This window comes from Dendrobates tinctorius, unplaced genomic scaffold, assembly GCF_039654945.1.
Source record: "Dendrobates tinctorius isolate UK_male_01 unplaced genomic scaffold, ASM3965494v1 ptg000145l, whole genome shotgun sequence".
Taxonomy (NCBI): Eukaryota; Metazoa; Chordata; class Amphibia; order Anura; family Dendrobatidae; genus Dendrobates; species Dendrobates tinctorius.
The window spans coordinates 1,569,646-1,595,550 of record NW_027361812.1 but is presented as its reverse complement, the minus strand read 5'-3'; the positions used below and the strand labels follow the sequence as shown (position 1 = coordinate 1,595,550).

The window sequence follows — 25,905 nt, the reverse complement described above, 5'->3', positions numbered from 1 at the left end:
TATGACAAGGACGGTGCAGGCACCCTGGCTCCATCTAACCCCTTCAAGGGGTGATGAGAGGGACCGTCCGCCCCCCTGCCCCTATCTCATCTTCATGTAAAAAAGGAAAGTCCAGAAAAAAAAATCCCCGTTGCGGGAGAGGAAACGTGGAGGCGACACTCACACGTGGACGCCCGTTGTTGGTTTGGGGAAATCGGACCCTTTCGATAGGGCCCATCGCCCCTGTCTTATCTTCATGGGGAAAAAGAAAAGGAACAAAAAAATCAGTCTGGAAACAGACAGACGTGTGCCTCCAACAGACACTAAGCAAAAAACTGGTTTCCACCAGCAATCGAGGTGAGGGTGTATACGGCGGAGGAGGAGCTAACCTCTTTTTTTCCACTTAGTGTCAGCCTCCAGGCGGCAGTAGCATACACCCACAGTACCTGTGTCCCCCATGGGGTCCCTAGTGTGTGTGTGTGTGTGTGTGTGTGTGATGACGTCGGGGATTAAAGTATTTGCCTATTTAAATGCATAACCCCGGCAACAATAACTTGATATAAAATAAGCCATTATCTGATTACACATCCCTTAACAACTTGTTATAGCACAAGAGATATCAGCCATAATGAGTAATATTACCCATATAATATCACCGTGAAACACCAAGCCTCAGGGTCAGATAGTCATTACATATACTAGATGACAGCTTTACAACAGGTGTGGCCCCAGTCATAAATTTCATTACATGGATAACAAGTCATAAAATTGGATTGGTTTAGGCTACTTTCACACATCAGGTTTTCGGCGTCAGGCGCAATCCGGCGTCGTGCCGGAACACCGGATCCGGCAAATGTTTTGTAAAACCGGATGTGACGGATCCGGTTTTCTGCCGGATCCGTCTTGTTCTTGACAGACAAAACCGGATCCGTCTCATCCGGTTCATCCGTTTTTCTATCCGTTTTTCGACGGATTACGCCGGATCCGGTTTTTAAAAACACCCCTTGTGGCCTTCCGAACGGGATTGGCTACTGGAAAACTATATATAGCGTGTTCCTACAGCCCTTCTTTGACAGGCTGTAGAGGAGAAAGTGCAGGTTGGAGAGAAGAGCAAGTTACTGGCGAAGATGGATGTTGTGATTGGAAATATTTTGAAGAATTTGGCGGATTTTACAGCGGAGGCGAATCGTTTGAGGGTGATTGTTCTGGAGAAGGAGAGAGCGAGACAGCAGCGCATCAGGCATCGTAGACGACGTTTGTGGATCCACCCCATCACAGCCAAGAGAATGACGCGTGGGGTCTATTCTACACTCTGCATGGACCTTCGACGAAACCCGGATACATTTTTTGGATATGTTCGGATGAAAATGGAGAATTTTGATTACTTGGTGGAGCGCATTGCACACCTCATAAGAAAAGCGGCCACCTATTGCCGCTTCTCTGTTTTACCCGCAGAGCGTCTGATGGTGACTTTAAGGTAAGCCACATTTATTGGATGTGCTCGCATCAGAGCACACTTTCACTGCAATCTTGTTGGTGGTAGTTTGTATCTCCAAGTGTTATAGCTGAGTTTTGGTATGTAATGCTGTGATTTAAAACTAATTGTTTTTTAATTCCCCACAGATTTCTTGCAACTGGAGAATCCCTTTCGTCACTGCATTTCCAGTACAGACTCGGGATTTCCACCATATCTGGAATAGTGAAGTACACATGCCGTGCACTGTGGGACTCCTTAGCTGAAGAGTTTTTACCAGAGCCCACAACAGAGAGGTGGATTGAAATTTCAGAAAAGTTTCAACAGATATGTCAGTTTCCCAACTGCTTGGGCGCTGTGGACGGGAAACATATCCGCATTGTAAAGCCAGCCGGATCGGGATCGGAATATTTCAATTACAAGAAATATTTTTCAATTGTCCTCATGGCCATCGCTGACGCGGAATACAAATTTATTGCTGTTGATATTGGGGCCTATGGCCGCTCCAATGACTCAAGTTTTCAAACTGTCTGCCATGGGGCGTAAACTGTATGGAAACACCTTCCAGTTCCCACCACCTAGACCGCTGCCGCAAACATCTGGTCCACCTATGCCATTTGTCTGTGTAGGGGATGAAGCCTTCCAGCTGTCAGAACACCTTTTGAAACCGTACTCTAGCAGAGGATTGACAAGAACAAAACGCATTTTTAATTACCGCCTCACAAGAGCAAGAAGAATGGTTGAATGTACCTTTGGTATTCTGACAGCCAAATTGCGGGTCCTATTGACTGCGATCAACCTCAAGACAGAAACTGTGGACGAGGTGATCAAAGCTTGCGTGGTACTCCACAATTTTGTTATCTGCAAGGAACCCATTTCCATTGAGGACACCTCTGAAGAAACCACCTTGCAAGATTACCATGACATTACCACTAGAAGTTCTGTGACGGTTTCAGTAATGAGGGACAATTTTGCACTATACTTTATGTCACCTCAAGGCAGAGTACACTGGCAGGATGACAGAGTGTGAAAGATTTGTGCCCTTAACCAAACTTGTGTACCTTCTGTACCAACAGTATATACCTTTGCCAACCAAAGTTGGCTATCTTGTCATGGTCTCTATTTTTAGCTTTAGGCCACAGGTGTGTACCTGGTTGTGTTTTATGCAAAGTATTTCACCTTTTAACAAAAGTTGTGTACATTGTTAGGAAATCACCAACAATAAACACAACTTTTTAGGTGAAATACTTTGCTTCAAACACAACCAGGAACACAACTGTGGCAAAAAGCTAAAATTTACCCAGTTATATACCTGGTTTTGAATACCTTTTTACCTTTTAAATACCCTGTATTTAACCTTTTTTTTAAACATATTTCGCCGCAGAAAGAAATGACAGACAACCAGTGTAAACAATAATTTAACTTTTATTTAAAATATTTTTTTTTTGTAAACTGTTTTTAAAGTTAAAAAAACTTTTTTAATAAAGGTTTGAAACCAACTGGGCATTTTTATTACAAAAACACATCACAAATCTGTGTTGTGTGGGGTGGAAATACTGCTGGAGGGGCTGCGGGACAGTTCGACACTGGGAGTGTGGAGAGAGGATTGGGATCGTGGTGGGGAAGGAACAGTTAGAGGTGATGGTGTGGAAAAAGCTACAGAATGGGTGGACATGTGGGAGGCAGAAGAGGTGGTGGGCGGTGGAGTGGAGGGTTGGGCAGGGACTGTAGGAGCAGATGATGTTGATGGCAAGTTGTATGGGGAAGGAGTTTGGTACGGGGAAGGAGTTTGGTACGGGGCAGGTTGCTGGAAGTGGGGAGATGTCTGGTACTGGGGAGGTTGCTGGTACTGGGGAGGTTGCTGGTATGTAATAGGAGGGGGAGGATGGAAAGTGGCTGGAGGGGGTGCAGATGTAATAGGAGGGGGAGGATGGAAAGTGGCTGGAGGGGGTGCAGGTGGAGGAACTACTGTGGTGGGAGGAGGAGGTTGGGAGGTAACGTGCTGGAAAGCACCGTGGCATGAATGCATTACATGCATCTGCTGGGCAGGAGAGAGCGTTTCCATGCGCTCCACAACAGACCTGAAAAAGGTGTGGTTTGGCGAAGATCTTGCTTCTGAATGCATGGTTTGCAGAAGTGTCTTCACCTCCAGAATGCTGGAGTTGATCTGCTGAAAGCCTGCGGAGATTTGCTCTGACAAGACTTTTAGACAGTTCTGGAAAGATGCATTCAGATGCAAGAACTCTGGCGCATAAGTCTTTTCCTGACCCCTCTGCCGCTGCCGCCCAGTACCCGCAGGTGTACTAGAGGTAGCAGAGGCAGAAGGGTGGGGTAAAGGGAAAGCGATCTCCTCACCAGCAGCTTCATGTAATGTAGGCGGCCACGATGCTCCTGTGCTGGTGGATGGGACAGATGGGTCGAATGTGTGGGAAGGCTGGGATGGTGCAGATGTACCGGGGCGGTCGAAGTGTCCCTCGGTGCCGGTCTCCTCAGGGATCGCCTCAGAAGGGTCCAATCGTGCAGGCTCCCGAGTGCTGCTCACCGTGCTGTGGAATAAAGAGAAAAAAAAAACAATTAAAATAGTGACATGGTATGGCCCTGGCTGAAAAAAAAAAGTTACATCTAAACATTTTTTTGTCACATGTGGTGTGTAATATTTACCTTCTGGTGACCATTGTATCCCGGAGGAACGACAGGGCTCGTGCGTACTTGTACTTGCTCCTGCGTCCTCCAGATCCACTCGGGGCCCGCATCTCTTTATTGAACTCCTTCTTGAAACGATCCCTCACAGACCGCCACCGCTTCACAATTCTCTCCCCTGAAATGAGAAAGGACAAAGTGGTTAGTATACAACATCAGTGTTTCCCAAACTCCAGTCCTCATGGTCCCCAGGGGTCATGTTTTCAGGATTTCCAAAGTAAATAGAAATCCTGAACACATGATCCGTGGGGACCAGGAGGACTGGAGTTCGGGAAACACTGGTTTACATCAAGCAACCGGTACTGTATATACTTACGCTCTTTAATCTGGGCCCGAGCATCGAGGTCCTCCCAGCGGTCCACAAGGAGCGAACAGATTTCCTCCCAGAGTCGTCGGGTAACGATAAGGTCAGCGTGGCGGCGGTCAGCCATATTCCAGAGCGGCTCCCTTTCTCTGACGAGATCGATGAGGTGGTCCACATCGATTCCTCCATCCTCACCGTCAGAGTTGGGAGCACGCTGTGAAGGCTGTTAAAGAAAAAGACAAAAATAACATAATTTGCCTCCACAAAAGAAATGAAATAAAAAGTGCAAAAAAACAAAGCAAAAATATTTATACTTACACGCTGGTGACCGCTGCGTTGCTGTCGCCGACGACCCTGGGAGGCACTGCGAGGACCTCTTGGCCGAGCACCAGATTGGGAAGACTAGAGAAGAAAACAAAAAATATTATGTCTTTGGATGTAGGCATTTGTTTGCTGTGTGTGGTCTGCAGAACATTGTTTTCTATGTGTTGTGTGTAGTGTGATGTTGTGTTTCTGCGTTTGATGCCAAAATCTTACCAATTGTGAGCCCACTCCAGGTGTCTGTCCACCCCTTCCTTCTTCTTCTGGGAGCTCCCCTTCATCTTGTGATTCCTGTTTTGAAATAAAAGGCAATGAATAGACATATATTACAGAGATGATGGATTTTGGAAATAAAAACTTACCGTCAAACGCTGACGATGCGAGGGAGGGCTCCCAGAAGAAGATGTGCTGTCTTCCTGCTGGCCAGACTCCATGGCTGTGGGTGGTGTTCCTGCTGCTGCCATTGCTGCTGCTGCATCTCTTGGGCGGCTGTTGAATAAAGAGAAACAAAGGGCCAATGAATATCTTGATATTCCATGGCCCTAGTTTGGAGGAATGGGGGATTTGATAATTACCGTCTCTCATCTGCTGCTGGACTCCCCTCCCGTTGTTCAGCATGCTGCTCCATTTGGGGTGGTGTTGGTGGTGCTGATGGTGCTGCTGCAGATGTCTCCTGCCTTCTCCTGCTCCTGGTTCTTGGCTTGGGTGGCATGTTGGGTGTGGCTGAGGGTCCCACTGTCTTGCTTTTATATATGTCTTGTGGGCAGAGCTAATGAGCATGCTCAGACCAAAAAAACCGGATCCGGCCACCGGATCCGGCTGTCGCCGCATCAGGCGCATTGCGGCGCTCATAGGCTTTCATTGTGTGAAAAAGCCGGACACGCCGGATCCGGCGTTTCCGGCTTTTTCGCCGGAGACAAAAAAGTTACAGTAGCCGTTTTTTCCAGACGCCGGATCGCGACACATTGCCGGATCTGGCGAAAACCGGATGAAACGCATGGCCATCCGGCTCGATCCGGCTCTAATGCAAGTCAATGGGGGGGGAAACCGGATCCGGCATTGCATTACGCCGGATCCAGTTTTTGTCAAAAGCGCCGGATCATGCCTGACGGTGAAAACCTGATGTGTGAAAGAGGCCTTATAAAGCTCAGACTTGTTCAGAGCTTTAAAAGGAGTTTTCCCACTAATAAAATTCATTTTAATCAATAGATCTTAGAATAATAAGTTCTACAATTGGATTTCTTTAATAAAAATGTTCCTGTGCTGAGATAATCTTATAAATGTGCCCCTGCTGTGTACTGCTAAACAGAAATTAATATTCACTGCGCTGGCAGTGAGTATTCATTTCTCTTATAGCGCGCAGTTACAGCCGCCGGCATCCAGCACACTTCCTACTTACCTTCCTTGCGCGCCCTCGCTGCATCTCGCTCGTTCCGTGCTGCATAACCGCCTAGTTCTAAACACTAAATTTGTTTTTCAAGTCCTCATTCAGACATCCGCATTTTTTTTTTTTTTTTTTATACGCGACTTTCATCGGTGTACTGTATCATAAAACTGTACTTTAGGTCTCCTCCTACCAGTCTGTGATCCCCGGCCCCACCGCTGCCTCCCGACCTCCTCTGTGTGAAATCTCAGCAGTGATCAGTCATTCACAGTATGGAGGCAGCGGAGGGGAATCACAGACTGGTACCCCCCCCCCCCCCCCCCCCCGTGCAGTCCAATCCCAGTGTACCCAAACCTAATTAGCAGGTAATTTCAAATGGTGATTAAAGACCCATACAGCCAATTTCTTCACCAAAGGTTTCAATGTAATCAGTATTACAGCGTCATTACAGCCATGACACAAAATCGTGCCGACGGGTTCTCTTTAAGGCTGCATATTATCGTGAGAGCAACACCCCCCTTCTAAGAACCATAAATATCTGCACCAATTCAAAAGCTCTGGAACCATATCGTGGATTTAAAAAAAAAATCAAAAGCAAACAGAAAACAAACAAACAAAAAAAAACAGAATACTCATGGGAGCAGAAGGAATAAAAGAAGAGATGATCAATAACTGGCCACTTTTAACCTAGCAACAGGTCCTCTTTAATGCAGGACCACTATTTTGCCCTTGAAGACAAATTATGATTAAGGCGAGATTAATTTAAACTAAAACTCATGCAATTCAGTATAAAAATAGAATTAATGGACTGGACTACTTTCATTACAAGGAACCACTCAGTCATTTCATACTGCCTAAAGCATGAGCTGTAGTGATGAGCGAACGTGCTCAGGTGAAGTCTTATCCGAACATCTGACAGTGCTTGTATATTATGTTCGAGTCCCTGCGGCTGCATGACTTGCAGTTGTTAGACAGCCTCAACACATGCGCGGATCTGTTTGTTAGGGAATTAACAAACAAACGCCTTGCGGATGTTGTCCTTGGTGGGATTTGAACCCAGGACCCCAGTCCTGCAAAGCTGCATATCTAACCACAGAGCCCACATTGTAGTCATGTGCTGTCACAAGGGGAAAGAGAACACTCTACTGGACAATTTACTCATGGATAAAAGGAGAAACAAAAGAAAGGACAACACAGTTCTAGCAAAGGGCTGATATTTTATGGGGAATATAAAGATGGACTAAAAACAGACCTAAGCACCAGGGAACCCAATATATATGACTGCTTCTCTAGACTCTCAGAGCTGGAGATATGATAAGTATAGTAGTGATCAATAGGACGGACAACTTCCCATCATTAATCCAAATAAGTATACATTAAAGTCAGGGTCTCCCGAGTCCCAAATAGATGGTGCAAGTAGATAATATTCAGCTGCAGATTAAAAGAGAGAACACGGGGCTTATGGTGTCTTTAAATTACTGTAATAGATATAAAAGATCAAGGGTATAATCAGTCCTAAAGAACAATTCACCAAGAATACTGTATATATAATATATATATATACACTCACTGGCCACTTTATTAGGTACACCTGTCCAACTGTGTGTTAAGACTTAATTTCTAATCAGCCAATCACATGGCGGCAACTCAGTGCATTTAGGCATGTAGACATGGTCAAGACAATCTCCTGCAGTTCAAACCGAGCATCAGTATGGGGAAGAAAGGTGATTTGAGTGCCTTTGAACGTGGCATGATTGTTGGTGCCAGAAGGGCTGGTCTGAGAATTTCAGAAACTGCTGATCTACTGGGATTTTCACGCACAACCATCTCTAGGGTTTACAGAGAATGGTCCGAAAAAGAAAAAAAATCCAGTGAGCGGCAGTTCTGTGGCCGGAAATGCCTTGTTGATGCCAGAGGTCAGAGGAGAATGGGCAGACTGGTTCGAGCTGATAGAAAGGCAACAGTGACTCAAATTGCCACCCGTTACAACCAAGGTAGGCAGAAGAGCATCTCTGAACGCACAGTGCGTCGAACTTTGAGGCAGATGGGCTACAGCAGCAGAAGACCACACTGGGTACCACTCCTCTCAGCTAAGAACAGGAAACTGAGGCTACAATTTGCACAAGCTCATCGAAATTGGACAGTAGAAGATTGGAAAAACGTTGCCTGGTCTGATGAGTCTCGATTTCTGCTGCGACATTCGGATGGTAGGGTCAGAATTTGGCGTAAACAACATGAAAGCATGGATCCATCCTGCCTTGTATCAACGGTTCAGGCTGGTGGTGGTGGTGTCATGGTGTGGGGAATTTTTTCTGGGCACTCTTTGGGCCCCTTGGTACCAATTGAGCATCGTTGCAACGCCACAGCCTACCTGAGTATTGTTGCTGACCATGTCCATCCCTTTATGACCACAATGTACCCAACATCTGATGGCTACTTTCAGCAGGATAATGCGCCATGTCATAAAGCTCGAATCATCTCAGATTGGTTTCTTGAACATGACAATGAGTTTACTGTACTCAAATGGCCTCCTCAGTCACCAGATCTCAATCCAATAGAGCATCTTTGGGATGTGGTGGAACGGGAGATTCGCATCAGGGATGTGCAGCCGACAAATCTGCGCCAACTGTGTGATGCCATCATGTCAATATGGTCCAAAATCTCTGAGGAATGCTTCCAGCACCTTGTTGAATCTCTGCCACGAAGAATTGAGGCAGTTCTGAAGGCAAAAGGGGGTCCAACCCCTTACTAGCATGGTGTACCTAATAAAGTGGCCAGTGAGTGTATATATATATATATATATATATATATATTTACATACACACACACAATGGTGGATATGATTGAAGCTAATAAGTGGAGAAGGGGCATGTAATATGTACATTATCTTATCTTCCACAATGACTCGAGGTCATAAATGCTAATTAGGGTTTCCATGATCTCATACACAGAATTAGTTACCGTATATAAAAATAATAAAATGTTGCCTATTGGGATATATGCACATATACAGTATATGGTTTCTTGTGCACATATATATATATATGATTTCTGCTCAGCTTTAGAAGGATCCAACGAAGACACTAAAAAAAAATGAAACAACTTTGCATCATATTTTGGGAAAGTACAGAAATGTTAGTCTCAACACCACTGCTACCTAACTGTTGATACGACGTAATGTTCAATAACAAGCAATCTGCTGCTGACAAGTGATAATGTTGCTGTCAGACAAATAGTAACTGTAAGGCCTCTTTCACACTTCAGTTTTTTACAATCAGTCACAATCCGCCAGGTTTTGAAAAAAATGGATCCTCAATTTTCTTTTGAGGATCCGTTTTTTTCCCCATTGACTTCCATTAGTGGCGGATTGCCGTCCGTTGCATCCGTTTTTTTTGCGGATCCGCCAAAAGTTGCTGTCCGTCACCATCCTCAAATATTTCAAAACGGAGCTTGCAACGTTTTTTCTCTGGCGGATCCTCCAGTCAGTCTGTCTATCTCTCTCTCCTTTTCCAGGCTGCGATTCCTTTAAAATTCTTCATTTCTCGGATCCGTCAAAAAAACGGACGGGTGGCATCCGTTGTCATCAGTACTACAATGGATCCGCCATCCGTCCTTTTGGAGGATTTTGACTGATGCAAAAAAACTGAAGTGTGAAAGAGGCCTAAGCAGTGTCACACTTTGGTGACTGTTCTGCGTCACTAAATATGAGGTTTGGGAATCTGTCGCCAGCTAATTGCCGCTCACTCTCAGGGCAGTATACATGTATGTTGTTAGATTCACCACATTCTGAGAAGCACACCTTAACGTGTCCATCAATGGAGTTAGGTAAGAAGCATCAGAACAAAGCGCAGCTCTGCATGAGCGGCTTGTCAGACTGGAGCCATCACTAGAAACGTCATTCATTTTCAGGTATTTCACAGTTATTTCTGGAGCTAAATCACTCAAACACCTTGAGAGTCTTGGAAACACCACACCTAGGGCTATGCTACCATTACATTGATAGGGATTCATTAGTAAGTCCGTGTTCACATCCTGCAGCAGCCGATTAGTCGTCAGCATGAAGACAGTTATGGGGCACAAGCAGGTATCTTAAACTAAATCTATAAAAAAAAGTGTATTTCCATGCAATGTAAGCTTTTATCAAGTAGATATTAAAGATCTAGCTCAAGCCAACAAGCAATGCAAAAAACAAACAAAAAGCCCACTTATCGTGTACAATGTAAATCTCCCACCACGCCGGCCAGTGCAGCTGCTCCTATTCTCCCTGCCAGTCTTCAGTGTCCAGGAGCGGTGGCGGGCATATGTGCTCATTGCTATCGGAGTCAATCACTGGTCTCAGTGGTTTTGAGATCACTGAGGAAAGTGAGTGGCTGCAGTGGTCACATTTCCACGTGACCACTGCAGCCAATCACCAGCCTCAGCACATCTCCTCTCAGACGTCCATGCATCTCAGTCCAATCTCGGACCGCAATGCACAGATTAGCCACAGTTCTCCCCACGTGAGTGTCAGCCTCATAGAAGTCAGGTAACTAGCTGGAGTAAACGTCACTCTATATGAAAATATGCGGCCCGGATAGATACCACTCCCTGAATCAAATAAGGAAAGAATCCAGTACTCTTGATAATACAAGAAAATTTTAATGAAAATTGAAATTCAAAAAGACAAAATGACATTTTGGTCAGATGGCTTGCACTATGAATACTGTGTCATTTAGGTGGAACAGAGCTATGCCAAAGGGATATGCGCACATCTCCTGGGCATCACATCCCTTTACTGCACAGCGACGTTTCGCCTACATAACACATGTGCTTTGTACAGAGATCCTGTGCACGCCCCACGTGTTTCCAGCCTATTGCAGGTACTTTCCGTGCCATGGGCAACGGGCTCACTGATACACGTCACAACACTGCAGACCATGGAAGCAGCATTAGGTGGGATTTAAACGGGTTGTCATATTTGTAAAATCACTCCTGTTGGCTCAGGGATGTAAAAAAACAAAAAAAAAACAAAATACCAAACTGAGCTTTTCCCACTCTCCCAAGATCCAGTGCTGTTTCTCACCGTTGTTACATCACATCGATAGCACTGCAGCCAATCACTGAGATCAGAGGTTCTCCTGATGAAGATGGCACGAGATGCTGAGCTCAATGACTGGTTGCAGCGCTGTCAAAATTATGGCACGACTACAGCTGATCAATAAAGAACGGAGGAGAGGTGAGCGGTAGAAAGTGAATAAGAGCTCAGTTTATTGGTTGTTTTGGGGTTTATGGGCTTATGGGGAAATAACTGAAATGAAATGGGACAACCCCTTTAAGGAGAAGAATCAGAGCACTGGAAGGACTGGGATGGAATTTGGGGCACTTTCCAGGTTATTTATATCATGAATGTTGATTTTATTAACATTCTTCAATAGATCGGCGACCACACAGATTAGTATGAACAGGTCTTACCCGATTCAGCACTGTAGTTGGGTAACCACACATGAAACAGGACAATCGACTCTCTTTAATGATCATGGGAAGATCTTAGTGGCAATTACAAATAGGTGCAACGGGAGGAACGTAGGTGGTGCAGCAATAATAAACCAAAGCCAAAACGGCTTCCTAATATCATTCATCCGGATATGATGTGTCTGATACAATAAAGCAGAACGGACGCCCATTAAACTAAGTCTTTCTGAGGCAGATCTCCCTCCTTATTCCCTCGCTGAGCACAATCCATTCATAACTTCCTAATCTTCACAAGGGACGTTAATATTCTTTCCACCTTTTGAAGTACGAAATATGGAAACACTGTGTCTTTGTCTGGAAATCCTCATCTCCGTCATTAAACGGGGCAGGAAATACAATGTCACATTATTATAGACTGGTCCCAGCCATAAATTTAGAAGGATAAATAATGAAACGCTTTATACTCCTAAATAAAGTGAACCTGTCACCCAGACAAACCGCATTAATGGTGCAAATGTGTGCCAACAGGATGTCATCAGTGAGAGACTGTAGAGCCCAACGGAGGATATGGTGGTGCTAGAAGAAAGCGCTCAGTTATTGGAATTGCTGCATTAACTGGTCAATACTGGGGGCTCATTACTGAGCGCTGCTCATATTCTTGGCACGCTATCCCACCTTACAGTGCTGGCGTGGCAGGTAGCCGGTCAGGTGCTTATGGATCCAGGTCCCACGTTCCTGCACAAGCCACAGTTGCCTCACTTGCCAGGTCGATAGTTAGACAGGTACTTGATATCAGGGATAGTGGTTTATATAAATCCAAAGGCTTTTCCACAATGCCCAGGAAGATATAATAAGGGAATTGAGCGACACAACTTGGAGGTCATTGTAGTTCCCAAAAGTCATATAGTTCATGCAAAAAGGGCTGCAGAAAATGGAAAGACATGGCGGCGCCTCTCTCACCCAGCCTTTGGCTTCTGGATTTCATGGGAGACTACAGCATGTGGGTCACTAGATGATGGTGGGTAGGGATGTGGCCGCAGCACCTCGGGGCTCTGTGAATTACGCTGCATTCATACACCCATTATTTACCAGCTGCGGGTTTCACAACATGAATACAGCAGCCTCATATGCATATACGAGGTTGTCAAAATCCAATGCCGGTCCATCAACAGTGGTCCGCACTCGGACCGTGATACACAAGTGTGTGAATCCAGCTCAAGACCTACCTCCCAAGATGAGACTATTCTTGGCAGATGCTCAACTAAGCATGCGGTGCCAGATTGTAGAGAAGTGTCAACTGCCTGGGGAAACTACTCACATCTGCGCCTCACATCTTCAGATCCCAATTTACAGGCCGATTCCAACCGCCTCCACGTTCCCCTGGAGTAGCGTTGAAACAGAAGGCACCGGTATGAGTTGCGTCCTTCCTCCCCCACCTTAGCGCCTCATCTGTCGGCTCCCTACTACGAGCGGTGACGCTAGTGTTTTTCGCCATCCTGCTTGTAGGGGCTCTGGGCTAGACAGTAGCTTCTGCTTGTACGGTAGGCCTCGTTCTGTTACAGATGTAAAAAGGCATTGTGGAGATAGCAGGAAACCTGCGCTGCTGGTAATGTAACCAATAAAGGAGCCCAATTCAAGAGAGGAGATCATTGTGGATTATTCTCAACGTATTTCAAAGTATTCGCACCTCTTCAGGAGCACCACAAAGATTCATTAATTGTAAGTTACATGATGCGTAGAGAATAGACCATAATGACGCCCTCTCTGGAATAGGGCTCCTTTATTGGTTGTAATACCAGCAGCACTGATCACCCACTGCCTCCAAACTCCCTAAATACTAGGCTGGATCTGTCAACCCGCGGGGCGGCAGCACCTGGGAATCCTGTACAAAATGGATTTCAGCACTATGCACAACACAACCGCATGAGGCGAGCGGTATTGGCTTATGCTAAATGCTTTAATCTGGATAACACCATATTGCGTTTACTTTTCCCACAGCCATTTTTCTAACAGATGTAACAGATAAGCCCCCGATGTTACCTGAAAGATAAGAAAAAGGAGTTATATTATACTCACCGGGGGGTGGTCCGGTTTTGGTTCGATGGGTGTTGCGGTCCGGCGCCTCCCTTCTTCTAACGTTGACTTCTTTGCTGCCTGTCGTGTCTCCGGCGCCTGCGCACTGCAGGTCTCTGCTCTGCCCCCAACAGGGCAGAGCAGTGCGCCTGCGCAGGAGCCACAACAGGAAGGAAAGAAGAGGACGGCATCATATGAAGATGGCAGGCACCGGACCGCGACACCCATCGGACCGGACCGGACTCCCGGGTGAGTATAATCTAACTCTTTTTTCTTATCTTTCAGGTTACATCGGGGGCTTATCTACAGAATTACATAATTCTGTAGATAAGCCTCTGATGTCGGTGCCGGCAGGTCATATTCAAAAAAAAGGGGTGAGGGGTGACAGATTCCCTTTAATTAGATTTAGGGCTTGCTCACATTAGCGGATAAACTGGACGAGTGCATTGCGAGAAACAAAATCGCAATACACTCTGACCAATCATTAGTAAATGAAGCAGTGCATATCAGCGAGTTTTTCCCCAGCTGTAATCGGACTGAAGAGAAAAAAATATTGGCATGCTGCGAATGGATTGCACACGCCAATGCAAGTCAATGGATGTGAGAAGAAATAATTATATATATATATATATATATATATATATATATATATATATATATATATTATAAATATTTTTTGCATGCACTCGGACCATGCATGTACGGTCCGATTTTTATGCACACATCTCAAAAGGAAAGCCAACATTTCATCAGCCAAATACAGTAAATTCACAGCCAGAATTGTCAGAATAGGATATATAGAATAGATAGATAAATGTCCTGAAGATATTTAATGTCACAAGCCCCCCCCCCCAACATATAATAAACTAGAACCCTTTAGTGCCTTTCATTTGGCACTACAGGGTGTTTAGCCTTATTAAACCTACCAAATAAATAATTGTAAAATTGTAAATAGGGTCCCTCCTATTTTAAATAACCAGCTAAGGGAAAAAAGACAGATGCAGGTTTATATTATCAGGTTGGGAAGGGCCAGATAGCCATGGAGAGAGAGAGAAAACAAAAAAGGTTTCTCCACCTTTTCATTTATGACACTCTGTGAAAATCAGACTGCAGTCGCCTGTCATCCGAGTGCTGTCCAATGATTTTGGACCCATAGACTTGCATTGTCGATTTTGATCCAATTTTTTCCCCTCGAACCACTCGGTCAGCAGAAAAAAAAAATCCAAAATGTGCACAGACCCATAGAAGATCATGGGTATGAATGCTATCCGTGAAAACCATGGATAACACTTGTCCGATATAATCTGTCGTGAGCATGAGCCCTAAAGGGGAGAGCTATACTGAAGCAAGACTCTCCTGTCAGGAACAAGCATTGAATTACTTCTCGTGCACAATCCTATTTATCATGGTTCCTGAATACAGCTGTCAAGCACTTCAATCAGTCCATAGACCTTACAGCATAAAAACACAGTGGTATTATTCATGTACATGCCACGTAAAAAATGATGACGCTCCGTCCTTGAATGCCGTTTATCAGCTGGAGGGTTGGTCTACACTGCGGATGGGATAATCCATACACAGCTATAGGTCTACAGTACAAAGCTCAGCTCTGAACATCACACATGGGCCGGACTGATCAATAGCTAATGCATGTGTATGGAGAAATGTGACAATACTGATTAATTAGCACAGCCGTTAAGTCAGGGACAACTATTGTGTGAGCGGCAGCTGGACAAACGTTTCCTCAATCAAATGCAATTTCCCAAGTCAAAGCCCGATGTGAGTCACCGGGTGTGGAGAGAAAGCCAAAGAGAACGCCGCGAGTACAATAAAGCTGAAATAACTCAGAGCGGTGTCATGAACCCAACACACTGGTGTGTCACAGGGACAGTGCAAAGTACCACACCACAAGAAAGTACCGCTGCGTGTCATCAAGGGCACATGCTGCCATACAGGTGGCACACTACCTACCACACATGGTTATCAAATACTGTCAGAGGGTCTACATACATTATTAAATAGATCTTAACCTTGATGAGGCTGGTGTAGTTCCTGTGAAAATCCACATTAAAATGACTGTATAACGATACTTTCACACTGTGTTCTGGCACCCGTCTACTACGTCTGGTTGTGTCCGTCCCCAGTAGGTGTACACGGCCTGAAAACGATGCACATCAGAGAACACGTTCGCTCGTTCGGGACCATTATAGTCTATGGCCCTGTCAGCACATACGCCTAAATCCGGTTTTGCGGGGGTTCGGAAGTAAGCCCTGATGGGACCAACCAAGTGTGAAAGTACCCTAAAGAAATTAAGGCTTTTTTGTTAAGTTACAGCAGAGCGCATAAAATTCTCCTTTAGATATATTAAGGGAAGACTTTCTGTTAGGTGGATTCATAACTGGCTTAGTGATCGGACCCAAAGAGTGGTCGTAAATGGCTGCACATCCAGTTGGAAGAATGTCTCAAGTGGGGTACCACAGGGCTCTGTCCTGGGCCCTGTATTGTTCAACTGATTAAATTTGCTGATGACACAAAGCTAGGAGGGATAGCTAATACTAGAGAAGAGAGAGAGAGGATTCAAATAGATATAAATAAACTGGAGAAGTGGGCAGCAACTAACAGAATGGTTTTTAACAGGGAAAAATGCAAAGTCCTACATCTGGGCAATAAAAATGAAAAAAGCATATACAGAATGGGAGGAATAGGGCTAAGTGACAGCACATGTGAAAAAGACTTGGGTATACTAATAGATCACAGACTGAACATGAGTCAACAGTGTGATGCAGCAGCAAAAAAGGCAAATGCAATTCTAGGATGTATTAACAGAAGCATACAGTCTAGATCACGTGAAGTCATTATTGCCCTCTGCTCCTCTTTGGTCAGACCTCATCTGGAATACTGTGTCCAGTTTTGGGAGCCACATTTTTAAAAAAATACATCAACAAACTGGAGCAAGATCAGAAAAGAGCGACCAGAATTGTGACCGGTCTGCAAACCCTGTCTTATGAGGAAAGGCTGCAGGATTTGGGAATGTTTAGCTTGCAGAAGAGAAGACTGAGAGGAGACTTAATAGCTGTCTACAAATATCTCAAGGGCTGTCACATTATAGAAGGATCATCTTTATTCTCATTTGCACAAGGAAAGACTAGAAGCAATGGGATGAAACTGAATGGGAGGAGACACAGATTAGATATTAGAATAAACTTTATGACAGTTAGAGTGATCAATGAGTGGAGCAGGCTGCCACGAGAGGTGGTGAGTTCTCCTTCAATAGAAGTCTTCAAACAGAGGCTGGACAGACATCTGTCTGGGATGATTTAGCGAATCCTGCTTTGAGCAGGGGGTTGGACCAGATGGCCCAGGAGGTCCATTCCAACTCTACGATTCTATGATTCTTTATGATTCTAAGGACTATATATATATATATATATATATATATATATACACACAGTAGAAACATGAATTTTAAAAGTCAGTACACCAGTTTCATGAGATCCAATAGACCTATTTCAAGAGTTAGGCAGGGATCACATATGCGAGGAATAAGGCCGAGTCTTGCCTGTTAATACCCGGCACTGTCGCCGGCACTCAGGAGTGGCGCGTGCAGCTGCATGTATTGGTATGCGACCGCATGCTCCGCTCCTGAGTGCTGGTGGCAGTGCCGGGTATTAACATGTGAGACTGGGCCGTATTTCTCGCATGTGTGATCCTGGCCTTATTCCCAAAATCTCCCATACATACAGCTGCACTTGGCTTTCTCCGGGATCCTGAGCCCTGATTTGGGAGGATTCACTGATCAATAATTTCTCCCTTATCCTTTGGATTGGAATAACCCTTTAATAGTGTATGCATTTTGGTGACATATCCACTTTAATACAAAGAGAGGAATTCCAAGTTATGTCCGAGTGACATAGGCCCTTTTACAATATTAGCCTATGAAGTTAGCTTTGGGGTGATGGACACATATGTGATGAGAGTGCAGCCGGCATATTGTGCAATCTGCACTCCACAGAACATGCAGTGTGTGTCAGCGCTGCATAACACAATGGTGTCACTTGGCCGGATGCCCAGATAACATCGTGTAGAGCACAGGAAAGACCAAAGCTTAGTAACCCTATCATTTAGAAACATCACATGCCGCTCTATGTAAATACACACAGACAATACTGGGTTGTAAAACTGGAGCAGAAAATGACGTATTCACATGTCCCCTATCCACACAGTATGGATGTCACTTATGGCCTTTAAAAGAGGTTTCTGACTTATTCAATAATAGAACAAAGTTGGTGTTGGGGGATGGATAAAACACAGCCACAATACTTACCTGATAAATTGGCCACATTGCACTACCGCCACGCTACCCAGCAGCCAATCACCAGCCTCGGCGATGGACTCGGGGAATCATTATGGCACCGCAGTACACCCTGATGTCCCCAACTAGTAGAGGACATCATCACTGCAGGAAAGACCCGCCGGGGAAATTTCACCCAACTTTGTTTCACTATTTAATCATTCAGAAAACTACCGTACTTGTCTGATTGTGGAAATTAATCTCCAATAACTCTTAGTGAATTCTGAGTTATTGCAGGAAGGGTCCGGCCCCTCATTTTTCATCCAAATGGTCATCTGCACAGTACATATACAGCCCAGCATGGTGAAATGTGTAATTCTTGGATTCACCTGTGGTGGCGCTGCCTTGAAATTAGACACTTGCTCCTACGTCCAGGCACAGACAGCAGGTGATTGCTGAGGTCCTGGAGTGGGAAAATCGCTATTTATCAGCAATGAGGTTGGTAAATGAATGATAGTAATTTTTTTGTTTTAGGCAGGTCTGTTTTTAAAACAATAAAGGGAGGCGTGCGTACTTTCCTTAACCCATGCGGATTTAGAGCTGCACCACAAGCTCGGGAAACGAGGTCTGTGCCATTCGGAAGACAACAGGACTGCTGAAGCCTGGGATTGGCTGCAGTGGTCAGATGACTAAACGCACATCATCAGAGTAACGTCCAATGACAAAATCTAGTCACCTGACCGCTGCAGCCAATCACATGCTATAGGGATCCTACTGACTTCCAAATTGAACAGACACCAATTCTGGACCTGCCCGTTGGAAGGTGAGGGCGCTTCTGTCTAAGGCCGGGATCACACTACTGTGTGTGATGCGAGAAACTCGCACGACTCTCTTGCATCAACACCCGGCACTCAGGACCGGAGCTGCAGCCGCATGTATTTCTCGCATCAAACATGTTAGTGTGATCCCGGCCTAATGTTTTAAAAACATCCGTGCCTTTACATGACAGTTCTGGCTTCACAGGGCCACAGAGGGAAAGCGCATGCACCTGATCGGCTGCGCTGTGATGCACCCAATACCTGTGCTTGGTTTGAACAGTCATTCTGAGCTGACAGAGTCCCTATAGGCTGCAAGGATAATGCTACAATGGTGCCTGGCTGCATTACTGAAAGTGCAGCTACTGGGAGAAAAATGAACTTTCTTCCTCCCGGGAGCAGCCGGCTGGCTGGCTTTCAGTCATGGAGGTGTGTAGGAGGGACAGCCCGCTCTTCACAGACGCATTGTAGCGCCAGCTGTCATTTACTGTTGATGTGGAAAGGCAGATGCCGCACTGATGGACGCAACGGGCACATGGATCGTGTACAGATCACGACGGAAGAAAAATTGTTCTTTTCATGGATAAAAATGAGATGATTATTTCTATGCTGGCGCAATCTAAGGATCTGATCCCACAGCCGGACTAGTAAGCTGTGCCGCCTGGCGGACGTGCAATGGTCGGCTCACACAGGCAGACCTTAGGGTGGAACGCAGCTTTAGCCTTTCATTCTTTATTTGCCGTATATCGCCACCAAATTCCGCAGCGCTGCCCAGAGCCTGACCCTCACAGCGGGTCCTATGGGTACATAGACATCAGTCACTGAGGCGCCCAATTGCCAGATGCCCTCAACTTCCCCTAGAAGCCCCCAGGGCCCCGTGACACACGCCCCAGAAGTGCGCCCCCTGCCGGACACCCTGTACACTGCACCACATGAGGAACTCGGGAAGACCACGGCTGTTGTGGAACTAGTGCTCCCAGAATGCACAGAGGTGATAAACCACCCATCCCCCTGGGACTTGTAGTTCCACGGGAGTGTTTCACAGCTGCGCGGTTCTGCGTCTGGGAGGAGGCCCGAGGCCAGGAGCAGCCCGGCCGCTACCTCCTCAGGAAGACACGAGCGGAGCAGGGACGGCGCAAGAAACATGGCAGACAAGCAGATACATAAGGGCGACAGACCTCTCCGCGGCGCTGCAGACTCCGAGATCCCACCTCTTGTGTCAGGAAGAGCCGGCGCTTCCGTACTGGGCTGCCCAGAGAATGACACTCCGCCGCTACCATAGCAACAGCAATGAGTGACAGGAGGGAAGGGGCGGGGCCATGACGTTTGTAAACCCAGAACACCGAAAACTTTATTGACACACGTGTGCTCAGGCAGAAGGAGACGGGCCGGAGCACGTGACCTCCCTGCGGCTCTTCCTGGTACTATCTGCCCTTACATAAGATGGCGGCCGGCGCTTCTGTGTGTGCTCTCTGTACAGAGAGCGTGTGAACGGTTTATGGCGCGGGATTTCTCCGGGTTGGTGCTGCCTGCGCCACTGTAAGTTGAAGTTTCGTACTTTTGGGCCTTATTCAGACGTGCATGTTTCCTGTTAGCGGTTTTCCCACGTGTAACACATACCCATTACTATCTATGGGGCAGCTCACACCTTGTTTTTAGTGGAAGGAGCGTCTGTGCAAAGTGTAGGTCCATGACAATCACTGACCGCACAGCGGACCGGAATCATAGGAGAGGAGGAGCTGTCATTATTAATCCTCCCCTGGAAATCCCTGCCGTCCCGTCACTCGTATCCAAAACACTCCTGTCTCGCGGGACGTGCGTGTGAGCAATCACTGAGTGTGAGTGAGGCGTCGGGTACGGGTAGATCTGTTACAGTACAGGGGCCGCCATTCTAAAATAGTGTAGAGCAGGCAATGGGTTAAATTAATCCCAAAACCCTATACTGATCTCCTCAATCCCCCACTTCTTAATGGGCGTCCATCCCTGTGGCAGGAATTGCAACTGAGATAACCGCACCCTTGAAAGGATTGTTATGAAAAGGCCATTCAAAAATTTTGGGGAGCTTCACAAGGAGTCATTGCTTCAAGAGCCGCCACACACTGACGTATCCAGGACATGGGCTACAAGTGCTGCATATTCCTTGTGTCAAGCCACTCATGACCAATGGACAACGCCAGAAGTGTCTTACCTGGGCCAAGGAGAAAAAGAACTGGGACTGTTGCTCAGTGGTCCAAGGTGTTTTCAGAGAAAAGTAAATTTTGCATTTCATTTGGAAATCAAGATCCCAGAGTCTGGAGGAAGAGTTGAGAGGCCACAATCCAAGCTGCTTGAGGTCTAGTGTGAAGTCTCCACAATCAGTGATGGTTTGGGGAGCCAGGTCATCTGCTGGTGTAGGTCCACTGTGTTTTATCAAGACCAAAGTCAGCGCAGCCGTCTACCAGGAAATTTTAAAGCACTTCATGCTTCCCTCTGCCAACAAGCTTTTTGGAGATGGAAAATAATACTCTAGCAAGACTTGGCACCTGTCCACACTGCCAAAAGTACCAATACTCAACAGTATCACTGTGCTTGATTGGCCAGTGAACTCACCTGACCTTAACCTCAGAGAACCTATGGAGTATTGTCAAGAGGAAGATGAGAGACACCGGACCCAACAATGCAGATGAGCTGAAGGCTGCTATCAAAGCAACCTGGGCTTCCATAACCCCTCAGCAGTGCCACAGGCTGATTGTCTCCATGCCACTCAGCATTGATGCAGTAATTGATGCAAAAGGAGCCCCGACCAAGTATCGAGTGCATTTACTGAACATGCATTTCAGTTGGCCAACATTTTGGATTTTAAAATCATTTTTTCAAGCTGGTGTTATAAAGTATTCTAATTTACTGAGATAATGACTTTTGGGTTTTGATTGGCTGTAAGCCATAATCATCAACATTAACAGAAATAAACTATTGAAATAGATCACTCTGTTTGTAATGACTCTATATAATGAGATTCACTTTTTGTATTGAACTGAAATAAATTAACTTTTTTATATTCTAATTTTGTGAGAAGCTCCTGTATATGAGAAGTAAGGATCCTGCTATAATTAAAACCGTCATAGGCTGAGTGGTGTAGTGCTCAGTCAGAAAACCAGTATGTAAGTAGCAATAGACTGACCTTCACGTAGAAACAGAAAACAGGTGTGACTGGATGCATACTAAGCAGCCACCTCCATATATATTAGGCCAGTTTCACACATCCGTTTACTCTGTCGCCTTATTGGGGGACACAGAACCGTGGGTGTTATGCTGCTGTCCACTAGGAGGCGACACTATGCATAATCTGAAAAAGATTAACTTTGGCTCCTCCTCTGCAGTATACACCCCTGGACGGCGTCAGCCTTCTCCAGTTTGTGCTTAGTGTCGCAAGGAGGCACACCTAAGAGTTTTTACTCCGTTTTTTTCCTTGGTTTTTTTTTTTTTTTTTTTCTCTTCAACGGATTACAGATGAAGAAAAGCGGGTCCCCAGCGAGACTCCCGGCATGGCTCCCTCCTCGGTCCCCTATTAAGGGGTACCAGGTTGAGGTCGAGACGGCTATTCCCCATGTCGCTCCTTCCCCAGTCCCTCGGGTACTGGCTCGAAGTCGAGACCCCCCCCTCCTTCCCCAGTTCCCTTGGGCTCTGGGTTGAGGTCGAGGATAGGATGAAGCCCCCTGACGGTGACAGCAGCACCCTCCCTAATCCCCCTCTGGGGGCATTAGGTTGAGACACCGCAGGTAGGGCCTGTATCAGGCACCATTCGGCCACTTACAAGTCCAGGGACCCCAGCCCAGCTGCGGGCTCCTGTTGGGACCGGGGGAGGTGCAGGCAGGCATGGCACTTGTCAGAGACAGGGCTCCCTGCGCCCCTGTCTCTGTGGCAGCACCAGCTGCATAGCGCCTCAAAGGGACCCCCCACAGGGCCTAGTTCGCGCTCATAACCCCACCGCTAGCCTGCCGTTCAATCCGGGGGGCTCTGGTTTGAATCCGACCCCCCCCCCCCCGGACAACCGCGCCGTCCTGGAGCCCTTCTGGGCATGAGGTATCAAATTTAGGCCGTGGCTTCGGCCTAGCCGAAGTCGCTGCCCTATTCCCGCCCCCCTGGCCCGCCCCCCCGATGACGAAAATGACACTCTGCAGTGTCATAGAAGGGGCGGATCGAGGCAGGAAGGGCGTGCTTTTACATAGCTCAGCGCGCCCTTTTCAGCTCTCCGCCCCCTTCCCCCTCCACCTCAGAATCCCGGTGGCCATCTTGCTGCAGCAGGAAACATAGCTGACAGCCATACAACAGTCTCCGGGGGGGCACAGGACTGTGATTTGTCGGCGCTGGACTTAGGGGCACACTGGTGGGGTAAGATCACAGCTGGGTTCTCTTTACTCAGCTGTGCATTCATATTACCTATAAGTTCTCCCCTTTGCATAGCCCCTGTAGGACCCCTGCTAGCCAGCCTCTGTGCATGATGCCGGACTCAAGGAAGAAAATCAGGCAAGAGCATTCTGCACAGCCTGCAAGACCACTCCCCAGGGGCAGCACGGACCCACGCTGCCGGGACTGTGTCCAAAACACTGGGTCAGAACCAACGCTTCTGCGTCTTCTTCCATACCGGAATAGGCTACTCAGATGTTGCAGTCTATAACACAGTCCATACATAGCCTGACCTCTACACTACTGCAGGCTTTGCAGGGTCATGTCTCGGCTATGAACGTTACCCAGGCCACTGGCCGTTCTAGGCCTAGCGTGACTGCATTCGTCAGGTGGCGGCCGCTAAGCAGCTTGAGCCTTGGCCGGAACCCAAATGGGAGACTAGCCCACGCTAGCAGGTCCGGGGTCATGCGTTTCAATCTCGGGGACATGCCACTTCCGACCACAGGTCGCATTCATCTGCGTCCTCACATAGCACTCGGTCGTCCCCCTCCATGGAGAGACACAGTGGCTCCAGGTCACCTAGTCCGTCCCCTGACAGAGACAGACCATGCGGATCTCCGCAACGATTTCCGACCACAGACTCGGAAGGCATATGTGACTCTAACCCAGACAACGAAATAGAGAATTATCTCGTCTCCTGTCCCCCTAGCAATACTGCAATAGTTGAGGATATCGTCTCTCCCATCCTTCGGGTGCTGGACATTTCAGATCCAACCCCGGAAGCACTAGAACACAAGATTTCCTTTGAAAGTGTTCAGAAACCATCGAAGGTCTTCCCTAATCACCCGGAATTTCAAAAAATCCTTTCTAAGCATTTTTTGCAGCCTGAGAAAAAATTCGCCAATCGCAAGTATTTGGAAGCAAATTACCCCTTTCCACAGAAAGACACCAAGGATTGGACAGATCCGCCTGAAGTGGACCCTCCAGTCTCTACGCTGGCAGCACAAACGCTTCTCTCGCTGCCGGACAGTTCAAGAACACAGCAGACAGACAAGTCGAACGCATGGCTCGTTCAATCTTTGAAGCGGCAGGTGCCTCTTTGGCTCCCGCATTTGCTTCAGTTTGGGCAGCCAAGGCCATCATGGCTTGGGCTGATCTATTGCAAAAGGGCCTTCAAGCTTCAAATCCTCAGCTGGCGGACCAGGCGGTGAAAATTGCAGGGGTGGCAGATTACATGGTCCATGCAGCATTGGACTCTGCAAGAGGAATAGCGGGAATAGCATCAAACGCCATCACAATCCGGCGTATTCTCTGGCTAAGAGTATGGAAAGCGGATGCGGCCTCAAAAAAGTCCCTAACAAATCTCCCGTACTTCAGTGGCCGTCTTTTCGGTGAAAAGCTGGATACAATGATATCCAATGCTACGGGGGCAAAAGTACTTCCCCCAACTAAGACCAAAACGCACATTTAAAAGGCGTAATCAATCTCGTTTCCGATCCTTTCGGAATTCTTCAGGCTGGTCTGTCTCACGCCCAGCACAAAACCGTAATCGTTCCCCCCGCAGGGACAACACACGTGCGGCACAGAGGCCGGACAAGAACTGGCAATCAAAGACAAGCCAGGAAAAACCTAAAGGAGGAAAACCTCAGACTTTTCCCTCATCCTGACTCATGCCCTCTGGAAGACACCCCACTTGTAGGCGGACGACTGCTACTCTTTCAGCAGGTCTGGCTGCCTATTACAGAAGACAAGTGGGTCAAGGAAATAGTTTCTTCAGGATACAAAATCGAGTTTACTACCAGCCCACCGCACAGGTTTTTTCCCTCTGTCCCTCCAAAATCCCCGCTCAAAGCTCAGGCCTTCCGTCAAGCGGTTTCTTCCCTCCTGTGAGCAGGAGTCATAGTGCCAGTCCCAGCAGAAGAGCGCTTCCGAGGGTTCTACTCCAATCTGTTCGTGGTCCCTAAGAAGGTAGGCGGCGTCCGACCCATACTAGACCTCAAGCAACTCAACAAGTATGTTCGAGTTCGTCACTTCCGCATGGAATCCCTCCGGTCAATCGTTGCGTCTATGGAAAAGGAGAATATCTTGCCTCCATAGACATACAGGACGCATACCTGCATATACCGATTGCTCCCACCCATCAGAGGTTTCTCAGATTCGCAATCAACCAAGACCATTACCAGTTTGTGGCCCTCCCGTTCGGTCTCGCCACGGCTCCCGGAACATTTACAAAGGTCATGGCAGCTACCATGGACGTTCTGCACTCCAGAGGCATAGTAGTCGTTCCATACCTGGACGACCTTCTCATCAAGGCCCCCACCCTCAAGGACTGCGAGGTCAACGTCTCGATCACGATCGACACTCTGACGCGCCTGAGATGGTTAGTCAATTTACAGAAGTCCTTGACTACCCCGAGTCAGTCTCTGACCTTCCTGGGGATGCTATTCGACACCTCCAAGGGTCTGGTGATCCTCCCCAGGGACAAGGCACTGGCTCTCTGTCTGGGAGTTCACACACTCCTCCGCAAGTCCCCCAGGTCTCTCCGGTATGCCATGAGAGTACTTGGCAGGATGGCAGCAGCAATGGAGGCGGTACCATTTGCCCAGTTTCACCTCAGACCCCTTCAACTGGCCATCCTCCGGTCCTGGGACAGGAATCCGTTCTCCCTCGACAGGGAGTTCCGGTTATCAGCAAACACCAGGAGGTCCCTGCACTGGTGGCTCAAGC

At 47.0% G+C, this 25,905-nt stretch overlaps 2 protein-coding genes across 13 annotated transcripts in view; one reads left to right on the top strand and one right to left on the bottom strand.

The window, feature by feature from the left end:
• The window catches only part of CAB39L (calcium binding protein 39 like), a 109,297-nt gene extending 88,189 nt beyond the window's left edge, over positions 1 to 21,108 (bottom strand). The window contains exon 1 of one of the 4 annotated variants that reach the window (XM_073546102.1): positions 20,981 to 21,108. The gene's annotated coding sequence lies outside the window, so the exon portion shown is untranslated. Of the gene's footprint in view, positions 1 to 18,366; positions 18,504 to 18,551; positions 18,574 to 19,970; positions 20,114 to 20,980 lie in introns of those variants that run through there. The other 3 variants (XM_073546100.1, XM_073546104.1, XM_073546103.1) reach the window with 3 other exon arrangements.
• Positions 20,150 to 25,905, top strand: part of SETDB2 (SET domain bifurcated histone lysine methyltransferase 2) — a 103,322-nt gene continuing 97,566 nt past the window's right edge. For 2 of the 9 annotated variants that reach the window (XR_012220387.1, XM_073546098.1), the window contains exon 1: positions 20,155 to 20,331. Coding sequence is in view for 3 of the 9 variants with exons in the window: in XM_073546098.1 (XP_073402199.1) it covers positions 20,291 to 20,331 (41 nt within the window). In the remaining 6 variants the exon portion in view is untranslated. Of the gene's footprint in view, positions 20,332 to 23,041; positions 23,164 to 25,905 lie in introns of those variants that run through there. The other 7 variants (XM_073546095.1, XM_073546093.1, XM_073546099.1 and 4 more) reach the window with 6 other exon arrangements.